At 44.4% G+C, this 25,081-nt stretch overlaps 1 protein-coding gene across 16 annotated transcripts in view; it reads left to right on the top strand.

The window, feature by feature from the left end:
- Window positions 1-25,081, top strand: part of MSI2 (musashi RNA binding protein 2) — a 238,589-nt gene that overhangs the window by 59,786 nt on the left and 153,722 nt on the right. For all 16 annotated transcript variants that reach the window (XM_051635423.1, XM_051635422.1, XM_051635421.1 and 13 more), the window contains exon 6: window positions 24,349-24,441. In XM_051635423.1, the coding sequence (XP_051491383.1) occupies window positions 24,349-24,441 (93 nt within the window). The remainder of the gene's footprint in view (window positions 1-24,348; window positions 24,442-25,081) is intronic.

Here is a 25,081-nt window from a genome sequence, read left to right as displayed (position 1 = left end):
GGCTTGGGTCAGGAGGGGGCTTACAATGAGGCAAACCTGTGCTTGGTAACTGGATTGAGCTTTCCAGCTCATTTTAAGGGCTTTGGTTTTGCATCCTTGTCTTGTTTGCTGTGGGTGTGGAAAGGCCTTGATGGGGTCTGGGTGCTTTTAGTGGGGAGTGCTGCCTCCAGGAGGGGTGAGCTGGCAGGTAGGGCAGTGGAGACCATGCCAAGGGAGCTGATAATTGCCGTGTTAGTCTCAACAAACAAGCAGGAAGAGATGCTGGCTGGATTTAAATACAGGATCCCCATAGCAGCAAAAAGGTTTCTGTGTTCTCTGACTCATGAAGCTGATTTTAAAGAAAATGGGCATTTTTAAAATCCTATTTTCCTTCCATTTTCGCCCTCCTTTGATCAAAACACTTGAAACACCTTTTTAACTCTTATGTTTTAAATGTTTTTTTATAGCCATGAAATACACCCTTGTGTGGTTTTCAGCTCTCTTTAATTTTTAAAAGCCCTCCTTATTGCTGCTATATAAGGAGAAATTTTTAGATTATGGGGAGAAGCAAATGTGACATTCTGTTCTGTATTAAAAGTTAATTTAGGGCAGAACTGAAGACCAAGTAAAGTGTCTTTTCCTATACCTCTTTGTAATGTAGTTCACCTCTAATACCTCTGCAAGATCTGGCACGCAGGCAATGGAAACCAACTGCCCAGGCCCACAGTGAACACAACTGAAAGAATGTGCCCAACTGGAATCAAACTTTCTCTATTCAGGAGTTTTAAAGTAGGTCTGTTAAAACAAAGCAAAGCTTGTGGAACCAGATTTGGGCAACAAGTGAGAGGATGTGGGTGACCTGTTGGCACGGCAGGGAGGGCTGGAGGAACGAGTTCAGCACCAACCCAGATTCAAAGCCTGTTCCTGGTTAGTCTTGATGAAACATGATGACTGGAATAACCTCTGGCCACTGGGCCTGATGCAAACCATGTTACTGGGAGCTATAAAAAAACCTGCTGTGCCCCAGCCATGGCAATATCCCGTGTCCACACGGGATGAGGTTGGTTTAAAAGGCTTAACTTGTGCCAGTGCCAAGTCTTAGACCTGAGTTGGTTTGTGTCCTCGGCTCTTACATGGGTCCTTTGGTCTTATGCTGACTTTGGGCACAGCAGATTATTAAAAATGACAAATTAATTCAGATTGTGGTCATGGAAACAAGATTTTCCCTAGGACAGTTCTTGTCACTACTGAGATTGATAAAAGTCTTTGATACTGTGAAGCCAGAGAGAGGAATAAGTTTGTATAAACATACAGGTAGGAGAGATCCAGGATGGTCTCATCCTTGTGGAAGAGAAAATACAACTTTGCCATATTCCTCTTGATTCCCTTCCTTCCCTAGTAGTGTTAACTGGAACTTCTGTCCAGTGTCTTTTTTTGCAAGCCCTGGGCTGAAGTAGTCACAGGCATCCTCCAGGCCATCCTTCCACGTCAGAGCCAAGACTGTGGAGAGGGTGGCTTGGCTGCCTCCCTTGGCACCAAATCAGCTGTGTGGTCTTAATCAGAGGTAGCAACTGGAGGGTTGCTACTGAGACTTAATTATGCAATTATAATTTTCTATAAAATGCATCATAAAACCTATTCATGCCTTGTATTGGCTTGAAAGAGTTATGCCAGCCACTCCAGTTGTAGAGTGCACTTTTTAAGAAAATGGCCTAAATCTGTATTTTTCTTGGAGCAACTCTAGCCAGCCCCACGGGTTGCTAATAAATATTTCATAACCTTCTATGAAGGATTATTAAAATAATTGAAATATTCAAATGACTGGCTCTACTTGGCCCAGGCAAAGGCCAGAAGCAGCCTTTGGTTCATTTCTGTGACCTCTCTTGGCCTGCCATTAGGATGCCCTAAAGTGTAGGCCCTACATAAACACCGACTTGTTCTTATTGGCTTTGAATTTCTTCTGCCATTAAATCTGATTTACATTTTTTTAACATTAGTGGTTAAAATACATTTTTGTACTTCCACAGCACTTACAGTGACAGATTTAAAAATATCTGGTGTGTGTTAATTTAGCATGAACTCCTTCAGGAGCTGAGGAAACTCTCTTCCTTTTTTAACAGTCAGAAGGGTGGGAGGAGACCCCGAGTTTCCACCTGCCCCAATTCTTGTGTTGTTTTATCCCTCCCATTGATAGAACAAATAAGAAATTGGAAGGGGAAGACAGAGGGGCTGATGCAGCAATCATCCCAGCTGAGAAGATGGGCAAGCATACCCTTCATTTCCTACTATTTAATTATTTTTTTTCTGTAGTGAACCTACCCTGATTAAATGCACTCAAATCCCCTTTTCCCTCTGGCAGAGGCAGTGCCCCTGCAGGGCCAGGGCAAGGCTGCCTGGGATGGCTGTAGGGCTAGAGCCCCTGGAGCAGGGCAGTTCATTGCAGAATTCCAGCACAGACCCAGGAATGAGCTGAGCTGAGATTGCTCAGGAGCTCCCATCCTATGTCTTGGGTGAGGTACTTAGTGCTCAGCCTGGTTCTTCTCAATGGTGGGGTTGCTCACAGCACCCATCTAGCATATGACTTGTATTTGTAGCCATCCAGGGCTCTTCATTCTGCTAATGTGACATTATTGAAGGTCTGTTTCCCAAACTGTGCTGTGGGTTAGAGAGAGAATGACAGCTTGATCTTTGTGTGTGCAATATTTATGTATGTAAATTACTGGTATGTTTGCCTTTATCTCTAGATATAAATACAAGAGATGTATACAAATATTATGAGAAGGCACAGGAAGCTCATTTTGTTTAAGCAAAACATGGCACATTAAACCATCATGCCCTGACACTAGTTTAGTAGTGGAAAATAAAAAGGGAAGCATCGAGCTCATGTTGGGAGCCATGGAAGTTACTGCTTCTTTACATATTGGACATTATAGCTATAGCATTCTGGAGTCATTGGGGGTTTTATTATTATTTGTCCTTTTGGTGGAGACTGGAAAAAAAAAAGAGACAAAGACTAAAAATAAAAAACATAATTTTTGATCTAACTGTGGAAACATGGTTAGTTCTAACACAGCAGGTGGCTAAGGGACTCAATCGGCAGAAAGCAGCAGTGCTTTCAGTGCAATCAAAGTTAAGTGCAGAAATTTAATTAAATGGTAGCAAGGCTGGCAGAAACTTTGTAAAGCAGCAGTGCATTGTCAAATTCAACAATTATTTCAAGGAACACAATCCACAGATGGTGTCTAATTGATAAATTAAGGTTCTGGTGCCTGATTCCGCTTACATTTAAAGGTTCTCTTTTCTTAAACAAAACCTTCAAATTTTAAGGCTGCATAACTGTTCTGAAAACAGAACAAGCTGGCCTGTGTTTCTTGGATTGAGAAATGTACTTTTTTTCATGTTAGATGGACAAGGTTTGTTGTAGATTTTCCTTCTCTGTGTTTCATTCCGGAAAATCTGTGGCACAGTGTTGGTGAAGCACTAACTGGAAACTCTGGTATTTAGAGCTCAGCTCCTGGGGACCTCCCCTGTGTGCAGGGCCAGGTAGTCAAATAATCTCTCTCAGCTTTTAACAGCTTTTCAGCTTGCTTGTCTGTACCGTAAAGCTGTCTGGCTGTTTCTGGACCTCATTACCAGCAAATGCAAATCCTTCAGAGCTTGGTGTCCTGCTCCGCAAGCCCTTTGTAGCACGGGGCTGGTCAACCATGGGGACCAAGCCTGGCAAGACAGGGACCAATGAATTATTGTTGCCATCACTTTCACATCTTGTGTATTGTTTTTTTAGGGGGTCCTGGGCTGATTTTATATTTGTTCCCTTGCTTGGATGTTGCAAAGAGCTCCCCACCACTTTGTGCTGATGTGAGGGAACCCAGAGCATGTCTCCAGGGGTCCTACAGCAGACCTCAGAAAAGCCTCCTGTGATGTTCTGGATGTCTGTAGAGTTTAGTTACACAAACACACAGGCCCTGTTTTCCCCCTTTTTAAACTGAAGACATATCAGGGATATTGTCTCTGTGTGTTTTTGATTTCCATATGCAAATACAGTTCCCTTTCCAAGGCTTAGCATAGCACTTCAGAGAAGGGGGCAAAAAAGATTGAATCCAGCTCTTCAAATACACTTTGCTTATTGTGCTTTAGTGCTGGAGAGGGCCTTTTCCCTCACCTAGTGGCACTTTTTCTGTCAAAATAAGCATTTTGAACAAGGGTGGTAGTTGAGAGTGGAAGAGCTTCAGACTACACACCAGATTCATGTAGCATGTGTGCACACACACCTGAATATACAACATTCATTTGTCCCCGGTTAAAAAAAGAGAATTTTTGCCCTTCCAATTTCATGCTTTCTGCTTTATTAGGCAATGTTAGAAGATGGATGCAAGAGGGAAATCACCATTCTATTGTGTACTTTGTAAACCCAGGGCTCAGGATTCCCTAATTGCTCCCCTGAATGTGTTCTGTGTCTGTCTTGGCATTGCCCTGTGGTAGTAAATTCTCCATCAGCCGGATTCTGCGTGATGGAGCTGAATCTGTTCTGAGCCGTGGAGCTGAATCAGTGCTTGTTATTTTTGGTTACTAACAGTTCACTTGAATTCAGGAACTCGGCTGCTCCCTTCCCTCTCTCTCCCCTCCTGTGCCTAAATATATCCAACCAGTCAATCAGCACTGGCAGGCATCGATGCTATGGCTGTCAAGTCGAGTTAGCTTTGGATTGCCTAAAACTGGCTTGGTTTTTTGGGCTTGAAAATGTATTCAAATAGTGGCAACATGATTTGACTTGCAAATAAGTCCAGTCTGGTAATGGGGCCCTTGTATAGAAAGAATGATGCAGCACTTTAGTCAAATATATGTCTCCTTCCCATGAAGCAGATTAGAAATAATACAATACATGCTGATGTTTATGGCTACACGCTTAGTGAACAGAGACGGGGTTGAATTTTCATTAATGGTGGATTTTGGAGTTCTTAATGGAACAAAGAAGAACCACTGAAAATTAAAGAGATGCTAACGCCTTCCTGGGAAACTTAGAAAACATTTGGTTTAGAGGCAAATCTGCTCTGGTTGTCATTTTCTGTCTTAATTTTTTTGCCTTATCTCAGCTTGTTGGCTGGTTGGTTGTTTAAGAGCAACACTTACGCAAACACATTATCTTTGCTGCTGCTCCTTCCCAAACTGAAGGAACTGGCCTTTGCTGGTGACGGCATAGCTATTTCCACAGCAACCAGGCAGGATGTCACAAATTCAGAAGTGTGATTTTACATGCAGAACAGCAGCAGGAGCAGATGGATATTGGAAACAAAATCCCCACCCCCTCCCTTTGCCTTCTTCCCCTTCTTCCAAAAGAAATAAAAGCATTTCTCACAACGTCTCCGTGCGAATCTTCCAGTGTGTGGCATAACTTGAGTGAATTGTTTCTGCAGTTGGAAAGTAGCAAAAGCTGGGGAGCAGTGTGGTCCCTGTGTTTGGGGCAGCACTGCCGTGACAATGTCAGGGTGCTGGAAGAAGGCCTGGAGAGGAATGCCATCCCTTTTTGTAACTTTGGGGTAGAGAAGAGAAGGCTCCAGGGAGGCCTCATGGCAGCCTTCCAGTGCCTGAAGGGGCTACAGGAAAGCTGGGGAAGGACTTGTTACAAGGACTTGTAGTGAGAGAACAAGGGGGAATGGATTAAGACTGTAAGAAGGGAGATTCAGGTGAGACATGAGGAGGAAATTCTTTAGTGTGAGCATGGTGAGACCCTGGCCCAGGTTGCCCAGGGAAGCTGTGGCTGCCCCATCCCTGGCAGTGTTGAAGGGCAGGTTGGATGGGGCTTGGAGCAGCCTGGGCTGGTGGGAGGTGTCCCTGCCTGTGCAGTGGCGTTGGAACCAGATAATCTTTAATGTTCCTTCCAACCCAAACCATTCTAGGATTCTGTGAAAATGAGCTTGCTTGGGAATTTGGGCTCAGTTTTGGTCTGGAAGTTGTTTTATTAGCCTGTTGGCCTAATTCTGTTAATCCTGAATGTAACAAAACGAACAGGCAAACTCTCACCTTAGATATTTGGACACATTTGGTAGCCATCTTGCAGAGCTGTTTATCGTAACACCCACCCACCGTGTGGGCAAAAGCCCCAGGAACATATGCTCAGTCTGTTTTCTCAAAAAAGATAATATTGGAAACAGACACAGAAGGGGGTTTGCACTTAATAAAATTTGAGGTCAGGGCCTCTGGTTTGAAAAACATGGACTCGGTTCAGTGTCCCAGTCGAAGGCTCTCCAGGCAGCTTGCAGAAGTCACCGTGGGATGGACACATACCGAATAAAGCTGGGGCACAGGAGAGAACTAAACAAGCCGTTCTTAGTGCTCCCTGTTGAAACCTGACAAATGCATGAGGAGTGAGGCCAGATGTCCACCATTTGCTTATTGCCAGGTTGTCAGAGTCAGGTGGTGAGGAGCTGTAATAACCTGTTGGGACATCCTGTGCTGGAAGCCTTGCAGCCTGTGAGGAGAGAGCGGCCTGTGTTTTGTGCAGGAGGTCTGGTGTTGCCTGGGAGTGGTTGCCCCGCTTGCCCGTGGGCTGGTGCTGTGCAGGGCTCTGGTGAGGGCGGCAGAGATGTGCCCCTGGGGGCCTGTGTTGCACTAGCCAGGTTTCCCTGGCTGAAGCCATGGGTGGTGGGAAGCAGGTTCAGCTTATGTCTTTCTGTGCCCTCAGACTCTGTGAACTTGGTGCTTGTTTTGTCAGTGTTTTCATCTGGCTGGAAGGCTTGACTTTGTCAAGCTGAAGGCTTTCTTCTTGCTGGTGACCACTGGTGTCACTCAGAGCTCTGTATGTTCCTTCCTGAGTTGGATGACGGTGCTAATGCATCAGAGATACCTCCTGGGTGATGGAACAAAGGCTGAGCAGCATCCAGCCCCTTGCTGACCTGCAGGCTCCGTTGTCATTGTCACCTCTGACCTTGCATTTCTTCCTCCCATCAAAGTAACACTCTCACTTCACTGTATGCCTGGTTGATGTTGTGGTACTGCAGTACAAGTGATTGGTTTCAGTCAGGGTGGCAGTCTGTTGTAGATGTCAAAGGAATGTGCCTCTGGGCTAACTGCTCAGGAGGAGAGGACAGGTAAACCTCCGGCATCTTCTGCCTGAGCTAATTGTTGTTTCTGCAAAACCCTGAGCTGACTCTTCTGCCAGGCTTTCCATTACTAGAAAGTATTTTGCGCTTGTGTGTATCACAGCCTCTGAAATACTGGCACAAGAGAAGAACAATTCTTGGAGAGTCCTGGAGCCCAGATTACTTGCATAAAGCTGATTGTGGGTCCTTGGAGGCTCCTTGTTCTGGTGGGAATTGTAGACTGGTTTAGTGGGTTGAGGCTCTCTGAGATTATGCTTGAGTTTAAAGTTTCAAAGGAGTTAGGTGTCAAACTTGCACTGACTTGAGTTTCAGCAGGAGCTGGGTGTCTATTTTTGTCTATTAGCAGTCGGGTTGCAGCCCAAGATCCCCTTATATTTTTATTTTGTTATTTGACTTTGAAAACACCAGCTGTGATCCTCTACACTATTACTGGTATGGATTACATGACATTTTAATTAGCTCGGGTGAAGGGAAGTTCTGGTAATTGATTTAATATGCAAATGCCCCTCTGCTTGCTTTGGTTTATGTGCTGGAAAGATTGTATTGGAAATTTTCTATTGTGAGGGAGATTAAAATGCATTTTTAGGATTTTCTTGAAATCAACAAGTTAAGTGCCTCTAGACTGTTCAGATGAAAGATAGTATTGATATTTCATGATTTGAAATAAAAGGAGAAAATGTTGTTGTTGTCATCATCATCATCTTAATGGAACTAGTAACTGGTGGTGGAATTTATGCAGTTGGAGGTGACTCAGCAAATCCAAGTGCTCTTTGGTTCAGCCAGTCATAAAGCACAATCCTCTTGTCATGAACGTTACAGCACACATTTCATTAGAGAGGGTTCTAAAGTGTTTTAATCTCTGCATACAATAGGAGTTGGTGGATGTTGCATCCTGTGTGTGAAGCTCATCCTGACGTTCCTGCCACTTTTGCTCCCTGTGCCCAAGAGCCAAAGCAGGAGCACAGCTCTCCTGGGGATGTCTGGGGTGACCCCTGCAAAGTGGGTGTTAGTGCTGACAATCAGGTATTGTCTGGGGCACAGCCAGAGTGGTCAGGCTCTGCTGGTGTTACTATAGTCTCACATTGCTGGCTGGTTTTGTTGGCAGTTAATACATTTGCCAGGTTTTACACTCCCTGTCTCTAGAGGGGCAGTGCCCTGGGTAATAAAGTTGGTCTTTGTGGTTCCTGACCATCTGTGACCATCAAATGTGGAAACTTTTAAAAGTCAGACTGTTGTAGAGAGCAAAATTTAGCTGCTCCAGGAACAGATATTTCATAGCTGGTACTAAAACTTAGTTAAGAAACTCTTAACACCAGTATTTCATATCTTTAAACCTGGAACTATTTTGTATGTGTTGTAAAGGGCTGCTGTGGCCAGTGTACCTGGCTTTTGAAGAGGAGGTGGCTTTAAATATGTCCAACATCCCTCCTTCATGGAGCAGCTGGCAAGATGCTGCTCAGCTGTCATCCACAGGGAAGATCCCAAAACCAAAATATGTTTCATCATTCTCTGCCCTTTTTTCTCCTTCTAGTAAAGAATGGCATTTTTTTCTTGGAAAAAATAAAATGTCAATAAAAAAACCCCAAGCCCACAGGGCTTTGTCAGAGAGAAATTTGCCCTGCTCTATCATAGAATCATGGAATGCCAGGTTGGAAGGGACCTCAAGGATCATCCGGTCCAATCTAGTCTGTATCTTTCTATAAAAGGCCATTAATCGAGCTGCTTGTCCTCCAGAGTGCCCAGAAATTCCCTTTCGAGTTTGGGAGGTGTGTTGTCTTTGGTGCTTTGAAGTACAGCAGTGGTCCTCAGGAGCTTCCACACTTGAGAGATGCCCTGATGGATAAAGCTGAAGGACTTGGCTTCAGCCAGGTGGGTGCTGCAGTCAGGGGGCTGCTCTCTTAAATCAATACCTGTCAGATACATGCTTATGTTATAGAAAATTATCCTTTGCCTCTTCCTTCCCCTTTCCTGGTCCATCTAGTATTCATCTACAGCCCCACTCCTTTTACTGTCATTTCAGTCATCCTTCCAGGTGACTGACAAGGGAGATCATGCTAATTTTTCTTGTCTGGGGCTGCCACCTTTGCTTTCTCCTGATCTAGCATGCACGCACTCTCTGTTCACCTCACCTTTCACTTTCCTCAAAGTCTGTAGGCAGATTCCTTGTGCTTCAGAGAGGAAAGCCCAGGCACGTGATAGCAGTTTCTGCAACAAGTGGTTGTGTCTCTGTGGACTGACTGTATCCTGAAGGCCAGGTTTTACTTCTCAGTGCAGATGTTACTGTCAGGGGTAGAACTTCCTCTGTTTACCTTTTCAGAGCTCTTGGTCTTTCCTTCTACCTCTGTTTTTCTTCTCTGTATTCTTTTCTTTTGTGCTTCTTAAAAAACAACAACAATGAAAGATTAAAAAACCCTCTAAACTCTTCAGGTAACTCCTTAATAAATATGGCAACGTGGATATTAATACCTGTTCTATCTGGGCTAGGCTGTTAGTGCTAGAAATGATCTCTGTTCTCCCCCAGTATTTTACAGATGAGCACTGAAAAGCGTCTTTATTCGGTTTGACTGTTGCTATTATGTGGTGAGGCATTCAATAAAAGTTGTGATTTATGAGATGTGTGTGGCTGTTGTTGTTTTTTGCTCTGTCATCTATCAGGGAGAGAAAAGCCAGGCCTGATAATTCTTGGCACATAGCTTTTTCAGTTAAGAATGTCAGCTGTCAGGCTGTCAAGAGAAGTTATTTCTCTGGCTTGTGTTTTTTTTTTTTTTTTAAATAGGCAGAGATCCTGCTTCTTACTGTGCTGGGTTGATAAGGGAGTGCTTTCTGTATTGCTGAAAAAGTGTGTCCCATGGTAAGGCCCTCAGTGTATGCCCACTTAAACTTCCAATGCTTTGTGTTTTCAATGTGTGACAGCACTTGATTGCTTAATATAAAAATGCATTCAGCTTCTTTTTTGCAGCTTTTATGTGGGTTTTTCTTCCCCTTTTTCTCTTACTGAATAGAAGGCTTTTTTTCCCCCCCTTCCTTCTCTGTTACTAGGTATTTTTAAAATGCTCTTTTGCAAAATACATGCACATTAGATAATCTGGTATTGCATAAAAGCCCTTTCATATTTTTAGGGGTTTCATGCATGCATAAAGTAGACCTAATTGAAGACAGGGGCTGTTTGTCACAAATGTGAATATAAGGATGGGGGACGGAGGGGAAGAATGATGTTAAATGCCAGGGTGATGTGTTTTTTGTTTCCTTATTAGTTATTTGCAGAAATGTATCAAAAAGTCATTTTGATGCAGTGTACAATAGTGTCACCAACTTGTGCTTTGCATCCTAAGTGCCTGGTTAGAGCTCAGTTAGAAGCTGAAATCATTCCTCGATTAGTCCCTGGAGTCCTATATAAGTCTTTAAGTCTCAGCATGTGGTCTGTGATTTAACAATGGATGAAGGATTGCTGAACTTGAGCTGAATGTATAACCTGAAATTTTCAAACCAGGAACCCTTTTGCTTCCTCCTCTCCCCTTCCTCCTGGAGAAGATCCATCAAAACCTTGCCACAGCTGGCAGCGAGTTTGCCTTCAGGGCAGAACTTTGGAGCTGGAAAGACTGGCAGACAGCAGTTCATAAAAATGAATAGGAAATCACTATCAAAGAGAGGCAAAAAGGGTGTCTGGCTGCCATACAGTTCTGGGGTGTTAGGACTGCACGTTCCCTTGGAGGTTGGGAGGGAATCGGTCCCCACTTCCCACTACCTTCATGTGGCTGTGGATGCAGCTTGTGATGGCCTCCTTATTTTGATGAAGTTGGCCTTCATGTAAAAGGAAAGCATTTCCCATGCATTAATTCAGTCTGGACAGGTCATTTACATATTTCACTTTAAAGATATGAGGCTAGAGAGGTAGGATGTAAACATCTTATAAAAGATTTTGTTACTAGCATGTATGAACCATTTTGATGTGCAGCATTGTGTGTGTAGCCTATAAACCCTCATGTGGTTCACAGGTTATTTCTTAAAAATAGTAGAGTGGTCTTTTAACCCTTTGACTGTGCCAGTTGTGGCACAGAGCTTCTCATCTTCCATTAAAATCTCCAGCCTGGTTACAGACCTGGTGATTCCCTGGGAAAAATGAAGTCTCCCACCACACTGCAGACAGTTGGACAGTGGCATTTCTGTAGGCGGTCCTGGACTTCAAGCTGAGGTAGGTTTCTTCAGTGCCAGCAGCACATCTGCCCCTTGATCAGTGACCTGCTGGCAAGTGTGTTGCTGCTTTCCCCCCAGTGCTGCAGACTCTGAAGATCTTCTCTTCTGGAATAGAGTTTATGCTTAAATGGCAGAAGTTAGCAGTAGAGGTCATTAGCTTAATCCCCATCTATCAGGCAGGAGGCAGATGTTAAAATGGTGTTCAGATCTGGCTTGAGTCAAACTACACAAGGGGCTGTTCATGGGACGTTGTCCCAGCTTTTTATGTCCTGCCAGACCTGGGAATCCAGTCATCTCAGTGACATGGCCTTTTTATGTGAGATTTTTGGCAGTGTCATAATGATCTAGGTACTTTCAAGTCCCTGAATGTATTGATCTGTGATAGTCTTTGATATGGGCAGAGCTCTTGTGCTGGGGAAGATGGGAAGGGGTGTATTTCCAGCCAGATGCTTATTTTCAGTAACATCATTATTATTAGAGACCTATTGGTATTACAGATTGGGTAAGAGTGAGTCCCCTCATGGGAGCAGGTGTTGCTGTAGGAGCCAGTCAGACACTTTTGCAGCACTCATGGTGCTTCTGAGCCTTGGTGGGGAAGGAGAAACCAGCAGCCCCTGTTCTTACCCTTCAGTAGGTAGGAGGCTGAGCCAGTGACCAAAATGCCACAATTCAGTGATTTCTTCGAGCTCTGCGGGTCTTGCAGCCCTAGGGAGAAATAGAAATGACAGGACTGTCAACATGACAACAATTTTCCTTTCATCCATGCTCTCTGCCAAATTTTGTGAGTGCTGGAATGAGAAGAGCTTCGCGTTTGAGGGCAGAGAGAGGCATGGTGCAAAAATACCTGTGCTTTTGATGTCATGATGTGCAGGGAATTCATTCTTGCTGGAGAGTGGGTGAACGTGTCTCTGAAGTGAGGCCCTGGGGTCAGGCAGGCTCAGAGCTAGAGGTGTTGGCCAGTGAGATGTTTGGATCATTTGCATATTTGGCCAAGAGCAGGGGGTCTGGTTGAGCTCTGGTGTGGTTTGCTGGCTCTCTGCCTCCTGTCCTGGAGCCTTCACTTCCACTTCATGCATTTCTTCCCCCCACATCCTCACTTAGGACAGGGAGCTGTGATGGGGCCAGGCTCAGTTTCCTCTTTGGTTCTACAAGACCCCTGAGCTGCTCTGGGCAGTTGGAGGTGCTGCAAGCCCGAGTCCAGTGGTGCATGGTTCTGGTTGTCCTGGCCAAACCCCACATAGGAGGTTAGGAAGGAACATGGGAGTTGGCCTGTTCTGGTGGACAAAAATCTGCCTGACCTGATCAAGGTCTTGCTTAGAGATGGTCTTGTTAAAGCCTGGGTGCTGAGTCACACTGTGTGTTCTGCCATCCAAAAGCCAATGTATAAACACATCCGTTTTCGCAGAATCTCTTGCCAAGTACTTGGGTTTACAATGTTAACAGCTTTAAATAAATTCTTCCTGGAGATAACTGATTTATTGGGCTCCTACCCATCTGCAGGCAAAGCTAGTCACAATTAACAAAGCAGCATGAGGCAATTATCATTCTGGATAATAAATCTTTCAGTGTTGGGTACCACTTCCTAATGGGCTTTGAAAGTAACACTGCGTCGGTCCAAACGTGTGTTCAGCTGGGCGGGCAGCCTGTGCATGTCATGTCACAGCTATTAATGTGGCACATGAATGATTTCCATTTCTGTACCCAGATGTGTGTTGGAGGTGGATGGTGGGTTTGTGTTTGGGACCCATGCCCAGGTCCTTCCTTGCTCCATGCCAGTGTCTGGGTGCTCCAGTGGTGTGTTGGGATGTGCTGTGCACAGAAGTGGTTTCACCATGTGTCTGTACACCTTGCTCTTGGAAGATCTTACAGGTGTAGGAACCAGTGGTCTGTGTACTTTAGTGGTGCTAGGAGGGTGGTGGGTCATTGGTTTCCTTACTCTAATGAATCGAAGCAGCACATTAGCTCTGGGGGTCAATGTGCTGTGAATAAATGAGCCATTTTGATTCTGCTGCTGTTGTACAACAACGGCCACATGAAGTTTGAAGCAGATCAAGCTGTCCCTCATTTCTTTTTTGTTTTTCCTGGCAGCAGCCAGAGTTGGATCAACTTATTTACTCCTGGAAAAGGGCTACTTTTTTGCATCTAGTGCTTCAGAGTGTGCTGGTTGTGTGTCCATCTGTATGGAGGAGGTCTGTGTCCTGTCGAGGGGGAACACAGGGTGGTCTGAGGAACAAGTGTGCCTGCCTGGCACTGCAAGAGCTGGAGCCTTACCCCTTACTCCAGATCTCTTGGGCTGTCAGCTGGGGTCATGGGCCTGCCTGAGAAGGAGGGGAGCCCTCTGAAACTGAGGGGGTTACATCTATTTGGTCTCCTGTTCAGTATGGAATTGGTGCTTGGTGCTGCTCTTGGGGGGCTCACAGCCTGGAAATGAGAAACAGCTGCAAGCGGAGGCAGGGGAGGCTCTGCCAGCAGATACCTGGCTCCTTCCCCTGTGCTCTCAAGGCTACAGCAGTTGCCCTCAGGCCTTACTGCTTTGGTTTTACTGGTAATCCATCCCTGCTCCTTTACTACTTATTCACCCTTGCCCCTTTCCTGTCCCCGTGCCTCAAACCTGGCTCCTTGTTCAGCCTGGCTTCCCCTGGCTCTCAGCCTGATGGCACACAGCAGAGAAACAAGCCCTCCCAGTTTTGGGCAGTAGTTATTGTTGCTCCCTGATGGTGTCTTTGTTTGGATAAACAATTGGTCCAAGACCTGTTAGCATGGTTTCCAGCATCAGGGAGATATTTCTTGCGGGGTTTGTAAAAATGATCTAAATGGATCCGACAACCTGGCTATAAAACATCTGTAACATTACACATTTAGTTATGTTACTAGAGACTTGAGTTCATTTTGATGGGTAGTATTTTATCTGCTACTTTTTCCCTTCTGAGAGCAAAGCTTTCTGTAGAGGAGGATTTATAGAAATATATTTCTAGCACAAAGAAGTCATGCACATTAAGATGTTGGAGTAAAGGAGAAATAATGTCTTTTTTTGGAGACCTTGGCTGATTTATCTCTTGCTTGGTAGTTTGGTATGACCTCCCTAACTAGGAATAATATTTTTTTATTCTTCCTTTAATAACAATAATGTCAGTAACAATGTCTTGCACTACTTCAGCATCTTCAAATCAGAAATTCAGCAGGTTAGACATTTAATGAGTGAAGCCTCACAGGCTCTACTGAGCTGTGGTGATATATTTTTGTTCTTTTTTTGGTGGAAATCAAGGCACATAGCACTCGACTGTGCAATGCTCTCAGCCTAATGAGGCTTCCACAAACAATGCGAGTTAAAATGTATGCTTAAATGCTGAGCCCTGCAGACTCCAACCGAGTTTCTCCCAAGACTCTTTGATACATCAGCCCTGTGGAGGCTGAAGTGACTTGCCCCCGTGGTCAAGAAGTGAGTAAACATCACACAAGGGAGACAAGCTCTTGTAGCTGCGAGGTGCTGCCTTCCTTTGGAAAAAAGTATGAATGTTTTCTCTTGTCTTGCTTCCACTGTTCACTCTCACTGCTGCTCCTCAGGGGCCCTTTTATTCCTAGTCAAGGGTTATTTGATCCTCTTTCGAGCGACAACGATGTTGCTTTCATAATGGCTGGTGGGTTCCCTCCCTGGCAAGGGAAACATCTTCCTTTTGTGAGATGAAGGTGGGAGTACTGTAATTCTTGCAATTCACCAACCCATTTGTGTAGGGGGAAGAGGATAAAAGAAAACGCGGCGTTTCGTGAAATTGTGGAAGCATTTCAACAGCAGTAATAGGCAAATCTGGACATTTTGCAAGAATTCAGTGGTCTCGCATCAGAGGAAAAGATCACCCTTGTGAAAAAGCCAAGCAGCGTGTTGCATAGACATTAGCTTGACTCAGCAGATGAAGCAAAACTTGCTCATCAGTAACTGATTGCTGTGTGCATCTATATTATGTAGATGAAATTAATCAAGCCTAAGGGTTAAAGTTTTCCATTTGTTCTTTTCAGAGAAATCATCTGGAGTGTGTTGGGAGGGAGGTAAATTGCTTTACACGTTTCTTTTCCCTTCCTATGAATTTTTCTTGTTTTAGCAGAACACGATCTAGAATCCTAACAGAGAGCTCTCATCACTGATTTGACAGGGTTATCATGAAAAATTAGTTGATACTAACTTAGAAGTATTTAAATTACATCTGCTTTCTGCACTGTGGAGGCAATAAACTTATTTTGGAGTGACCTCAGTGTTTGGACCTGGAAGAATTTATAAACTCAGAGTGTGTGCCTTTCTTGGTCTCCAAACTGGACTGTTAGTTTTTGTTAAACACTGTGTTAAATCTCTGGTTATGTTTCTTTCTTCCCCATTTTGTAAGTGCAGGCTTACAGAAAGGTTCATTGGCAGTGCCAGAAAAGCTGTTGCAGCTGCAGAACCATGTTCATTTGGGCCTGTTGACAGGGCAAGCTGCTTGCATGCTCATAGGTACAGCTGGGCTGCACAGAGGAACTGCCTCTTAAGTGCTCCCCTGACTTCAGAGGTGTGTGTGGAGCAGCCAGAGAAGGAAAAGTAACAGTTTTTGCCTGTGTTTTGGCTCCTGGCTGACAGCCATGGTGTGGCAGTGTGACTTTGTGGGCTTGGGCAGCCCACCTGGTTGGCAGGCAGCAGCTCTTGGTCAAACATGACTCTACCTGAGCTTCTGTGAGCTGTTTGGCTTGAGGTTGGCCAGTGGGAACACCTGCCCTGGTGTCTGCAGCAACCAGGAGCTGGCGAGGCCTGGGGCAGCAACTGCAGCTGAATGCAAATACAGCAACAAGCAAAGGTGCTTACTCAGTTCTGCCTGCTGCTTTTTGCTCTAACAGATTTCTAGATTTTGATTGATATGACTCAAATCACAAAAATATTGTGAAGACTCTTGGATGAGGGTTTGGAGTCAGTGGGAGCTGGAGGACTAAGGAAAATGAGGGCACTTAAGTGCTTCAGTATGGATTTGGCATCCAGCTCCAAGCACACAGCTTTTGAAGCTCTTGGCCTTTGTGGCCACCTGTCCTCTGGGGCAGCTCTCAGTTGTGGAAGCCCTACACAAATCTCTGCTTTCAGCAGGTCTGCAGCAGCATATGGGGCTGGCAGCTGTTCTTTGACAGAAAAAAGTGCCAGGTATGAAGTAATAAGGACTTGGGTGTGTTTTGGGAAAACACTTTGTTTGATTTCTCACTTTAGTCTACTCTTCTTCATCTGTAGAGGCTTACTCCAAATTGACCTTGAACATGCCCTTGTAAAAATGTGCTTTCCCAATTGTATGTCTGTTGGAGGACACATTTTCTGATTGTATTTTGGATATGGCACATGAGGTTTCTTTCCAGAAGACAGCATAATATTAATAGAGAAGCTGATGAACACTGTAATGGTCAGTTAATGCTCTGTTCCCATCAAAAATTGCTGCCATGTCTTTGAATGTGAGGTCTCTGGGCAGAATGCCATCTCCTCCTCTCTCTCTGTACAAGGTGAAGTTTTGCCAGTAGCCTGTAGATGTAGGGCCAGAGTCTTAATTGCTTCCCACTGGGACCTTTGTCCCTACATTACGTGGGCATTGCAAAAGTCCTGCCTCTAGACATAGTCACGTTGGGCACTGATCTCCATTTGTGGTCCTGAGATGTATTCTTTCAAAAAGAATTATTTTCGTTTAAAGATATTAATACAGTTTTTAAGCTCTGCTGAACAGCCATCAGGCAGGCACCTTAGGTAAGTTGTCTGTACTTAGTGAATATTTAGAGTTACCTTCCTTACCATACTGTGCATGGGAAGCTAAACCAGGGGCATATAAATAGATTTTTCTCCCTGCTTCCCTCTTCCTACCTCTGTACCTTGCTACTGGGACCCATAAAAGAGTTAACTAGAGCACAGTAGAAGGGGGCAGCCCTGAGGGATGTGATATAACTGGTTATAGCCAGGCTGTGGGGCTATGATCTATTCCTGTTCTCCGGAGGGTGTGAAGTCTGGCTCTGGTGAATTTTACTGTATCTTTTGATATGAAGCTTGAAGCCAGATTTTGCTCAAAAAAAACCAAACCAAAACACCAAACAAACTCTCACAGCTGGGGCTAATTTTCAGGAGATTGGCTCTCCCATGAAGGGAGCCTTTCGTGGTGGGTACAGAAAGGCTTTGCTGTGCCCTGAGAGCTGGGGGTTTTGCAGGGTGCTCCTGGGAGGGTGCGAGATGCTTCTGTCCTTGAATAAGGGGCTGCTCCTCCCTGGGAGGCAAATAAAGAGAGTTAAATTTGGTCTTGTCCGGAAGGTGACCAGGAAGGACTCTGCTGGACCCAGGCCAGGTTTGCTTGTGAAACACCCAAGGATGGCTTTGGCAATTGCTGCCAATTCAATCTGTCATATAAAAATCACTTTGTGTGTTCTGCCTCCTGCTGATACAATGGCCATCGAGGGAGGAAAAAAAATAAAACACCAGCCAAACCCCCACCCTCCCGAAGTTAACAGCAAAACCAAGGAGAGCCAAAAACTAGGAATACAGCAGGGACAAAGTTAACAGTTTCATTCGGGAATGGATTGGCAGAATACAACCCATCTGTATTTTCCACAGAAGTCAAGGGAACTGATTTACCCCGCCGGGAACGTGTGCTGCTTGTTTGGATTAAAGAGCTCTTTCATTCCTGCATATCTTGCTATAGCTTGAGTCGGTTCTTACAGGATGACATTAGCTTACTCAGGGGTCAGGCACAAGGTATTTGCACCGTTTAAGTCTTGCTGAAATCCTATTTTGAATAGTTAAGCATGTTGTACGTGGCACACAAAGCCATGCTGCCTTTGCACAGAATTGAGTTCTCTTGCTGTTGTGGAGCTTCAGAGTCTAATATTTGCCAGCTGATGGTACATGGTGCTCAGCAAAAATGTCCATTGTTTGTCAACTGTACAGCAGGATTGGGGAAGAGGATGGTTCCTGGAGTGTTCTCATACTGGGGGAATGGAGGAAGCTTGGCAGTTTTAAGAAATGTTCTCTTTTTTCATCACGGCCTTTGCATCAGGTTTCAGTTTGGTTTTTTATTAGCTTTTTGGAACTTGCTGTGAGGATCCCGGAGGCAAAAAAAAAACATGGAGAATTCTAGCTTACGGTTTGTGCTCTGCCAAAGAAACCTAGCAATTTAGTTAACAAGATCGCTTCCCCTATTACGTGAGTTATTGTTGTTTTTAATTAGGGGTAATGCTGTAGTTCGAATGTACAACACAATGGGGTATAAACTACAGTTCAGCATATATAACCAAAGATGATTTTCCCAATTACAAACCTATTTAGAAGGTGGATACATTAGAAATGATGAAATGTCAACCTGCAGATTAGGTGAGCAAGCTGGAATATGTGTGCACCCACACACAGGCTATCATACAGGGAAGAGGAAGGTGCTTCTGGAAAACAGTTAAATATGGATAATTAGTTTAATCTGAAATTAATGCTAATTTCAGCTATTTGCGATGCAGATTCACTATTAGTGCTCTAGTCCTCTTCCACTCTGTTGAGAAGTTGAGGATGCAAAAAGCCTTAATGAATTCCACGCAGGCATGCAGCAGAGCTGGGTTCAGACACTGCTTTCCAGGGAGTTCTTTCAGCCCCGTGTGTGTTGGTTTGCTTCAGCTCCTGTCTCTGCCTCGTGCTTTTAGAGAGCAACTCCTCATTTCAAAACCAGTCCTGTTTCCAAAAAGGGTGAGAGGACATGCTGGATATCCCAGGATTTCTGACTCTACCTGAAGGAGGCCTGCAGGAAAGCTGGGGAGGGACTTGTGACAAGGGCTTGAAGTGAGAAGATAAGTGTAAATGGTTTAACACTGGAAGAGAGGAGATGTAGATTAGACATGAGGAGGAAATTCTTTAGTGTGAGGGTGGTGAGACCCTGGCCCAGGTTGCCCAGGGAAGCTGTGGCTGCCCCAACCCTGGCAGTGTTGAAGGGCAGGTTGGATGGGGCTTGGAGCAGCCTGGGCTGGTGGGAGGTGTCCCTGCCTGTGCAGTGGTGCTGGAACTGGATGATCTTCAAAGTCCTTTCAACTCAAACCAGTCTGGGATTCTGTCTAAAACTGCACCTGCACTTCTGGATGATCTGATTTCAGCACACACACATTTCTCTTTGCAAGGAGACCTGCCAGTGACACTTTGGGTCTGCTCTCTGTGCTCATCCTTCCCAACCCCATTGCCTGTGCCTCCTGAGTCAGGAGCTCTTCACTAAAACTGGGTGGGAAACAGCAAAAAAAGGCTGTGTAAAGAACAGTAGGGAAATGACACTTAAAACCACTACCCTGAAGTCAAATATGTAACTCCTGCATTAAACATGCACTGAGCCTTGTCTCATCTGAAGAGAGTCGTGGATACTTGTTGCTTTAGATTTTGAAATTCTGAGAATTCTGTGAAACATTTCATCAGCTTAAAAACCCCTTTGTTCTTTTTTAATAGTCATGACAATAAGACAGTTTCAGTGGGGGAAAAAAATAATCCAATAAGACTAAGAACAGGGTTGATTTGTGAGTGTGCAGGAATATTAATGGGCACCGAACTGGAGGCTGTACTTTGCAAAGCTGCGGTTCCTGCATTTTACCCGAGTCAGTTGATTTTAGCTCCCATAGTGTATTGATGTACTTGAGTGGGACAGGATTTTTGTTTCCAGAAACTGCATCTTCAGCCTCTTGTTTAGAGAAGATTTACCTGATACCCCCCAACCCGACCTCTTGTCATTCTGCAAGGTTGAGGTTGTACTAAAATGAGAAGACTGCCTTGCTGAAGCAGGGTAGTTTTTTCCTGCTTCTGCACCACCTGAAGTGTTCGCTGAGTTTCAGAACAAAGGCAAATGTATTTTTCAAAAGCCAAACCAATGAAGAGATTGTCACCTGGAACGACTCTTGGCAGTAGTAGCCACGTGTGGTTTGATTACCTGCAGCACTAGCAGTGTACAAACAAAGTGATTCTGCAGGTACTCACAATTAATGGGCTTTATAACCAGCCTTACATCTAACTCTCCTGTTGATTCCTTCTGCAGTGAGACACACACCTTCAGTATACAAAAGCCCCCCAAACATTTAATGTCTATGTTTGCACAACACTACAATAGTGAATGACAGACACATAATGCTGCAAATTAAAAACTAAGATGTGGAGCTGGGAGTGTTGTGGTTTCTGAGTGATCCAGGCCTCTTGGAGTCATTCATAGGACTTGTGATTGATTCCCACCAATCACTTCTGTCACCCCAACACTGCCCTTCCCAGCCCAGCAAAGAGCTGCTGGGGGGACCTGGCCCTGGATCACTGCTGGGACTCTCTGCTGCTGCTGGGGGGAGTGCCCCATTGCAGGCAACCTCTGGAAAGCAGGTTCTAAATTCACTCGCAGGAAAAGATAAAGATCCTCTCTGACTTTCTTTGGAGAGATTCTGGGCTGGGGACTCTTAGGTTTGGACTTTTTTTACACTTAGAAGTATTTATTTTTATATATATATAATATAATAATAATATAATAATAAACATAATAATAAATTTATATATATTAAAAATGAGTGGTTTAGATAGATACATATGTTTTTATAAAGTAGTTGATTTTTTTTTTTTTAATTTAAAGATATGCTGATTTCTGAGCCAAATGAGAGATGCAGATTTTAAAAACCTTCAACTTTTAAATCAGCAGTTCCTCGGTTGTCTCTCTGATCACTTGTCTTTAATGCTTACTAACCAGCACTAAGTGTACTTAAGTGTTTCGTAACCCTTTGGTTTTCCTCCCTGTGAGAAGCACAGATGTGGGGATGTGATGGAGAAGATCACATCAGACAGTGCAAATGTCAGTCACCGGGGTGAGCCAGGAGTCCATTGGGGCTGGTGCCTGTCTCTGACTGCAAGTCAGCTGTGGTGCTTAGTCAGAAATAAGGTGGTTTCCTTGTGTGTCCTCTAGTGCTGAGAGTTTTCAGGTCTTTCTGGTTAATGTGAGTTTTTGCAGAACTTGTGTGTGAATGTGGCTGGTCCTGGCAGTTTCACATGCATTAAAATCTGTTTTATTGGTGATTTAGTGGCTGATTCACACAGAAGGTGTAGTAAAATCCCTGAGTGAGTGAATACTTTTTTTTTTTTTTCATAGTTGTTTTATGTCTTTTCAGTGCTCCATCGTCTTTGGCTAATGTGTTTGCAAACTGTTGGCTGTGTGGTTAACAGTGTGTGCTGTGAGCCTGAGGGCTGTGGGTCTGGGGCAAGGCTCTGCTCCTTGGGAGCCCTGCACAGAGCCAGGACCGGAGATCTGGGACCATGGAGCAGGACCGTGGCTCTCTGCAACTGTTACCCTGTCAAAGCCTTGCCTCCTAACTCATCTGTGTGGCTGCTAAAGGAGGATTTGCAGGTTAGAGCAGGAGTTAGAGGCTTTGTTTCTAGTTGGTCTGAGTCCTGCCGCAGTTCCCTAATTGAAGATTGGTGAGGCTGTACCAGCACAGACAAGTCAACTGTGCCCAGCAGCTTACCCTGCATTAATGTCTGAGAACAGAAAGGGTGCTTCCAATACAAAAAGCAGCTTTTCTCCTCTGCTGAGGCTCTCTTGGGTGCCCTGGGCTAAAGGGGAGCCGAGCACAGTTGCTGGCCTTGCTGCCGGCTGCAGGAGCCTGTCGGGCACTGCAATGATGGGGCTTTGTTTGGTCACCTCCACCCTGCACATCCAGGTCCTGAGGGGGAAAAGGCTGATTTCCAGCCCTGCATGTGTGTAAGGACTGAGTCTCCTGGGCTGCCCATGAGTTCTGGGAGGTGGGGGGTGAGGAGATGGTGCCTGGCTGTGCCCGTGGCGAGCCTGGGGGCATGATAGTAACTCTTGCTGTGGGTGAAAGGAAGGCAAACTCCTGTTGAGGCACGCCGGGAGAGGAGGAATTGCTAAGGCTGCATGTTACTTCTGCTCTTTTGCTGAGGGGAATGTGTCTAACAAAACAATTGAACCGTCTCTTCAGGAAAACGTAGATTGTAAAAGCAGACTTAATTTTGTGCTTCACTTTTGTACCAAAGAGCTGATTTCTGAAACCGTTTCCCAGCTCACAACACATCTCTAGGCATTAAAATGTTGTGAATTTGCTTGTCATTACCAATATTTTCTTTGACTGAAGCTATTGAAACAAAGTAGTGGGTTTTTTTTTTCCTTTAACCTTCAATCTTGCTTCTCAAAGAAGTAACTCTCTTTTTCTTTCTTTTTTGGTCAAATATAAAAATGATAATTTCAAATATTGCTTTAGAATAATTGCTTTCCTCCTTCTTTTGTATGACAACAGAAGCTTGGCCTGATCTTAAATCAGATGCTGGCAGGCAGAGGCCTCTTGACAGCCCTGCAAAATCCTTTAGTTACAAGTCAAAGCTTAGCCAATTCTTTATTTGTAAATGACAATTTTCTACAGAAAAATATATACTTGGGCTTCAATTTTGGAGCCCTAGATTGCAGCCAGGAAAAAATAATTGAATTTTTACACTTTTTTTTCTCTCTTTTCTTCCTAACTTACAGGAGAAAAAAAAATAAAAAAAATTAAAGTGAAGTTCTGTAAAGCATGGTTAGGGGCTGACTGAGGGAAATACCTACCCTGGTTAATTTGAATGGCAGCGGAGACGGGAGCGACGTTTAATTTGTTCTGTGCTGAGAGAGTCTGGGGCCACTCCAGGTTTTTTGTTGGGTGCCTCAGATCTGTAAAGGCTTTGCCTGCAGTGGCTCATTACCACTGGTATGTGGGACAGGTCTGGTGGTACAGGGTCGTGATGGGTGGCTGTGCCACTGCTGGAGGCTGGTGGCCCTCCGGGCACCCCCAGTGACCTTGCGCTGGGCCTCACCACCTTTGGGAGCTCTCACAAAATGCATCTCGTCTTTGGTGACAAAATGAAAAAGTGAGGAAAATCCTGGCTCCACATGGAGCAGGTGCAGCAGTTGTGTCTCCAGCTGACTGCTCCATGTGGTTCCTTTGCATTCTTTCAGTGTCTGCCAGGCCAGTCCTGGTTCTGGAGTTAGGGGGATGTTTTTTCGCTTCTGCTGTTGTAACTTGGCTGCTCCGTCCAGTTTCTGTCGGACAGAAATCAAACTTGAGGTTTAATGCATGAATTTCTTTCAGATGTATGCTGGTTTCTTGAGTTTACTTCAAGCATCTGTGTGTGTGAGGGTGTTAGGGTGCTACTTAGTCGTCTCCAGTGGGAAGGGTATTGGGGTGTTTCACCTCTGTCCAAGCATACAGGATGATGCTCGTCCCTTTGGAGCGTGTTGATAATATTGTCCTGGATCAGCCCACCATCAAAATGGCCCACAAGACTCAAGTGGTTTTGGGTCCACCAAAGATACTAGCTTCCCCTGCCAGGTAACCCAATGGGTCATCTGAAAGCACCTTCTCCATAGAGTGTTCAGCATCATCCCTTCACTTTGTGTGGTCCAAACTCAGGCACATCTGGGTCAACAAGAAGAATTGGTTGCTCAGCTGGGCTCTTGGGCAACACAAAGGGGGTTCCAAAGGGCTTGATCCAGGCCCTGATGGACACAGACACTGTGAGCTGAAACGTCGTTTGGGGCACCTAGAAGACTGCATTGGTAGCTTGTGCTGTCTTTTGTAATTTGATTATTTTTAAAGTGACTATGCAAGTTCCTTTTAAACTGACCCATGGAAAGTTATTAACATATCACTTCAGTGTGATGTAATTACCTTTTGTCTGCCAAAGAGAATTCACTCTGTCTTTAGGAAAAAAAATAGGGTGGAAATGGAATGTCTTATTGAGACAGTATCTATGAGGATACAACACTTGGACTCCTTTTCCACTTATATTTGCATTGAGAAGCACAATAAAAATCACTTATTAAAAAAAAATATCCGGGGGCTAGAGCTGTTATTGAGTCCCTTTCCTCAGCCATTTCTCAAATAAAACCAAAACAAGACAAAGAAAAAAAGAAGTATCTAATCAAATAGAATCAGAATTGCTTTTGTAAAGAAATGCTCTCATTAACTGGGTTAGGGATGGCATCTGAAGAATATATATATTTTTTTTTCCACATATTGTTTGAAATAATCTGGTTAAACCGTGTGCTTGTCTTGTAATTTCTTACAGATGGTCACGAGAACAAAGAAAATATTTGTAGGTGGATTATCAGCTAATACAGTAGTGGAGGACGTAAAGCAATACTTTGAACAGTTTGGCAAGGTAAGTCCCTGCCCAAGTGAGCACCACATATTTTGAATTCTTCTTTCTTCCTCCCCTCTCCCCCCACCCCCCCCAGCCCCGTTATTCTGAAAGTGTGTTTTGAAAAACAGAAGCACTGAGAGGCCTGTTCTCAATGAAGGGCCACATTTTTTTGGCTTTCAGTGCAATGTCTCAAAGCCTCTGGAATAGCTTCTGGAATTCCTTTTCTGTTTGTTGCATGTGTGTATCATTGCCAACAGTGTTTTACCTTCATTAAAGAAAATGTATCATTGGGAGGTGAATTTGCGTATGTTCAGGAGGAATTTGACCCGTAGCTGAACAATTACCCAGTTGTGTCTACTCCATAAAAGTCAGCCTTCTGTTTACCCCTGTTTTCAGTGGCAAAAGGAGCAGATAGACTGATTTGAGAGAGCTCATTAAGCTGTGAAAATGCCTGAGAGAACCATCTGAATAGCAATAATAAGATGGAAGTCACTAGAATATCCATTTAATTTCTTATTAAAATATCCTTATCCTGTGGAAATAGATGTAGAATCCTGATATTTTGAAAAAATAAAAAGTTTATGCAGGCAAGGAAACCTGAATCTTGCCAAAATAGTCTTTACAGTGATGGGATAGCTCAGCTCCCACATTCCAGGCT

Source organism: Apus apus, chromosome 18, assembly GCF_020740795.1.
Source record: "Apus apus isolate bApuApu2 chromosome 18, bApuApu2.pri.cur, whole genome shotgun sequence".
In the NCBI taxonomy this organism is placed as follows: Eukaryota; Metazoa; Chordata; class Aves; order Apodiformes; family Apodidae; genus Apus; species Apus apus.
Note: the sequence above shows the minus strand (reverse complement) of the source record. Positions and strands in the feature narration are given on the sequence as shown.